This window comes from Hyposmocoma kahamanoa, unplaced genomic scaffold (genome assembly GCF_003589595.1).
Source record: "Hyposmocoma kahamanoa isolate Upper Pololo Valley unplaced genomic scaffold, ASM358959v1 80, whole genome shotgun sequence".
Classification (NCBI taxonomy): Eukaryota; Metazoa; Arthropoda; class Insecta; order Lepidoptera; family Cosmopterigidae; genus Hyposmocoma; species Hyposmocoma kahamanoa.
In genome coordinates this window covers 10,738,840-10,743,364 of record NW_020654051.1, presented here as the reverse complement: position 1 = coordinate 10,743,364, position 4,525 = coordinate 10,738,840, and the positions used below count along the sequence as shown (strand labels likewise).

The window sequence follows — 4,525 nt, the reverse complement described above, 5'->3', positions numbered from 1 at the left end:
CTTTAAATAGCTGATTGATGATCTTTAAACAGCTGATGATCTTTAAAGAGCTGACTGATGATCTTTAAAGAGCTCACTGATGATCTTTAAACTGCTGAACAGATGTTTATCAAACGTAGCTAAGAATTATCCAGATTAAATTAGCCTTTAAATAAAAATAAAACCGCTTCGTAATCAGTCCATCTGTTTGGAAGCTACGATGCCACAAATTGACAAGCAAAAACATAGACAAAGGCTTCAAACTTATTACTACACTCTTTTTGCGTTGGAGGTCAAAAAAGGCTGAAATATGAGACAAATCGAGCACGTGACTCGCATACGAATTTAGGCGTAGTTATGCAAGCACCGATAAGTCAGTTATACTTTCGTTTCTATATTTGATAAGACAAATAGCATTACGAATATCAATAAATAAAGCTCCTTGAGGTGTTCTCAGTTATTCCCATTAATCAATTTTGTTATGTATAACGGCTACCGAACTCATGCTAGAACATACACATACCATATATATAGCACATACCACACGAACAGAACAGTTAAGGACGCCTAGCCCTGGAGGCCCGAGAGTATGTTCGGTATTTTAAAAATAAATACCAAAGCACAAATCGATGGTGCCGGATTTTTATTTATTAAGGGATCGGCGTTATTTTCATCCGATCTGAAGAGTCCGTAGCTGAAGAAAATTCGGATCCGCTTGTCTGGCTTATTATTTTTAGTAGAATCTCGACCCTTTTTAATTTAAATGTGAGACGAACAGACATTTGCTTTTGTGTAATTATTGTTTGAATTGCTTTTATTCAAATCAAATCATTTGTTTCGAACTAATTAAATCCATTTACAATTATAAAATAAAATTAAAAAATTTATATAGTATTTATTAATGCGTTTACATTAATAACTAAATTTAACTGACAATAAAAAGTAATTATAAAAAAACATGAATTGTAATTAAAATATGGTATAACATACATGAAAACAAAATAAATCTCATTAGTTTTTTCAAAATTAGAATTACAATATTATATTCCCTAATTTCTTGATTTTGATTGCATTTTGGTTGTGACTGCACAACACTGAAGAGTATGCCAATACTGCCTTTCCTTTATGTGATATATATTTCCTTTATGTGTAATAGGAGTTATAGTATTGTTTTCTCGCAGGTCCGATCTCCGAAAACACGAAATCCGTAGTCACAATCGTACCAAACGCGACTACATCGGCGGCGAGCCCACATACAAGCAAGTTGAACGTATGCAGAAGATGAAAGAGGAAAATCATGATTTAGATAAGTGGCGGCACGAGATCGCAGTTACTCAGCCTACCCAAATAGTGCAAACTGCGTACATGGAGCCAAATAAGGATTACATGTCGAATTCTCATCAGATTTACTGTTTCTCTGATGTTACCGCCGTCATGCATTCGCAATCGCAACCGATGGGTAAGTGTTCAATATGTCTTTTTCATTACCATACAATTACTTCTAAGTTTTGTTACTCAGATAGTGTATCACGGCGATGTTATAAACTATGTATAATATAGGTGCTTATATATTCTAGAGCTTCTAGGACGCTCGCTCACTGTATACATAATTTGTCGAGCGACTGATTTGTATGCGATTTAATCAATTTCGTAAGTTTGCAAGACTCTCAAGACGCTCCCGCTGTAAACAGCGTTAGGTTAAAATTAGGGTGGGTGTTCGGGTGAAATAAATTACGTCACTTTGTTCTAACAGATTTTAATTAAATTTGCGTGCTAATTTGCAGAGACTATTCTATAATAGGTTATAGTTTATGTATGCATGTATAGACTAGGTCAGTCAGATTCTACAAAATATTGCACATTTGATTGGTTACCATTCACCGTTTTCAACATAATAAAAAAAACAAAAGTACCGTGTGGATTCGTGTATTCCTTAACTACTCGAAACACAGACCTCAAACAAAAAAATCTGTTCCAAACGTTTTCTGTCTAAATTAATTTTTTAGGTGTTTTTTTGTTGTTGAACGGTGACAAAGCAATGCTTTAGATTCGTGAATAATTTGAAGTGGGTTTTACAAACAGCTAATATGAAAACTCTACGGTTAAAGGGGCGAAGGATGTTTCTTATTTTAAAAGAAAAATACCGACTCTGTACAAACGCAATATGGTCGGACGAAATGAATAGTACACAATGCTTCTTTGGTTATCTTTGTTAGGAAAATGTGGTTGTTTCAGAAAACAAAGGAAGAATTAATTTTTATTCATCGCGGAAATGTCTTTTAAATCACTTCAAACAAAAAGGAGGTTCTAATGTTACATATACTTTTTAGTTGCTGTGTACTGTGTGTGGGATATTTATATTATAGTTTCATTTGTTTTAATAGTAGTTTTTTATTCAACATTGCTTGTTTGTTGTTGCAGTTCAACAACAACAACAGACCGTCCAGCTATCATTGTAAGTATTCAAGTATTTCTAGAATAAGGAGCTGGACCCCGATTCAGAACTCTTCGACAGGCCTAAAATATAGGAATGCATTAGTCTTGCATTAAAATAAATTATTAAAATTGAACAAAATCCAGGCTTTATTTAAAATAATAAGAGATTTCCATATTACATTCTTGCTTTGTAAACAATAGGACGTTCGGTAACTTTCATTCGATAACTGTGTTCTGAATAACGTTTGTAGCCTTTGCCGGTCAAGAAGTTCGTTTGATGTCATTTCGGTTCGGTTTCGTATACGACAGTTTGACGTTCGATTTGGGTGTTGTGAATAATAATGAAACGAAATCGGTTGACAACTAAGTTATCGTAAAGTTCTGAATCGACCTCCAGCACATCAAGCTACACATTGACGGATCTGGTTTCGTTATCAAATAAGCAACAGATATCAATACTAGTGAAGATTTCATTTGCCGTTTGGTGGATGATGAATTTGTGGGAGTTTCTTATTATTTAATTTTGGATTTCCTACCACCATCTATCCTAAGAAACCAGCTTCGTAAAAACATCATAGAATATTTCAAGTTTCAATGCTAATTTTTAATTTCAGGCCCGAATTAACAATGAAGAAAGATGACGTCAAGATTTACGAAACTCAACAAGGCATTGGATATTTTTAGAATCACAAATAAACGAAATATACGTGTCCGAAAGAAAAACTGGATAACGGGGTAGCTGTGCTTATTTTCGGGTGCGTTAACTTAATTCATCTGAGTTAGTTCACCTAGGTGCATTAAGTGCACTTTTAGTAAACTTAAATCACCTGGGTGCATTAGATAAACAAAAAAGGAAACTTTATTCACCCCGATATTTACGGACGCCAGGATTCAACTTTTTACATGGTACAGATACGGTGATGAAAAACTTCGTGATAAAACCTGCATGTCGAATAAGGTTCACAATGAAGTCCCCAACTGTTTGTCCAGGGAAGTACTGCCATCTTACCTAATTCTACCGCCAAGCAGTAAGTTGAGTATGTTGAGTAAAAAAAAAATAAGGTCAGCATTATGCGGGTTGGGTTGGACAATGCGGGTTGGGGACGTCATTGTAAACCTTCTTCGACATGCAGGCTTCATCACGAAGTTTTTCATCATGTCCATATACATCATTTTCATCGTATCTGTAATCGTCGTATAAGCGTCCTTAAATATCGGGGTGAACAAAGTTTACTTTTTTGTTTATCTAATGCACCCAGGTGATTTAAGTTTACTAAAAGTGTGCTTAATGCACCTAGGTGAACTAACTCAGGTGAATTAAGTTAACCCAGCCTTATTTTCTAGATTGACTATTTTTACACTGTGTGCTCTGGGTCAATGAGGAGTTAATTTTGTTACGTTGGTACTCAAAGCACAGGGAACACCTTAGACTGAGACCAGATAATTGATATATTAGTCGAGCACATTATTATGACTACATTTGTACAAAAATGATTTAATTATCATGCTATAATATAAATATATTATTTAGATAGGCACAAGCCTTACAAATAGAACACCAGCTCACGAAAACGTGTTCATGTATGAACTGTGCTGACGATATTCCATATAAGATATATTTTGCACAGTAAAAAATTAATTTTAGCGAAAACGGAAGCGAAAGCGGAAGAGTAAATACCATAACGATATCGAAATAGTTCCAAGCAGGACTTGTTTTTGATTTTATAATTGCATTTAACACAAAACTGCAAAAAATGCGCGTCTCACGGCCAAACATTTCCGACGTAAACGTTTTAAACTTCCGATTAAAGTTTCGTTATAAATGTTATGGAAGTAGATGTGAAAAAGCGTTCAGAACTTTCGCAATTGTGGAACCAGAAGCAGAGATCTGTTGCTTCACTAGCATGGATGAGTGCTGCAGCGTGCTGACAAGTGGAATTCAACCCTTAGCCAGTTTTTTCCTACGATATAAAAACCCTGTATAGATTAGTATTATATGCAATAACTAGAGTTAACTAGAAAAATATATATTATTACACTAGAAATTATTAGGGTATTTGACAAGTATCGCAAATGAAATATTTTTCATTAGCATTTACAGAAAAAAATT

At 34.5% G+C, this 4,525-nt stretch overlaps 1 protein-coding gene across 3 annotated transcripts in view; it reads left to right on the top strand.

Moving 5' to 3' along the window:
• Positions 1–4,525, top strand: part of LOC113233794 (zinc finger protein 578-like) — a 21,861-nt gene extending 17,336 nt beyond the window's left edge. The window contains exons 8-11 of one of the 3 annotated variants that reach the window (XR_003310744.1): positions 1,161–1,438; positions 2,401–2,434; positions 3,030–3,170; positions 3,728–4,525. Coding sequence is in view for 2 of the 3 variants with exons in the window: in XM_026468996.1 (XP_026324781.1) it covers positions 1,161–1,438; positions 2,401–2,434; positions 3,030–3,099 (382 nt within the window). In the remaining variant the exon portion in view is untranslated. Of the gene's footprint in view, positions 1–1,160; positions 1,439–2,400; positions 2,435–3,029; positions 3,184–3,727 lie in introns of those variants that run through there. The other 2 variants (XM_026468997.1, XM_026468996.1) reach the window with 2 other exon arrangements.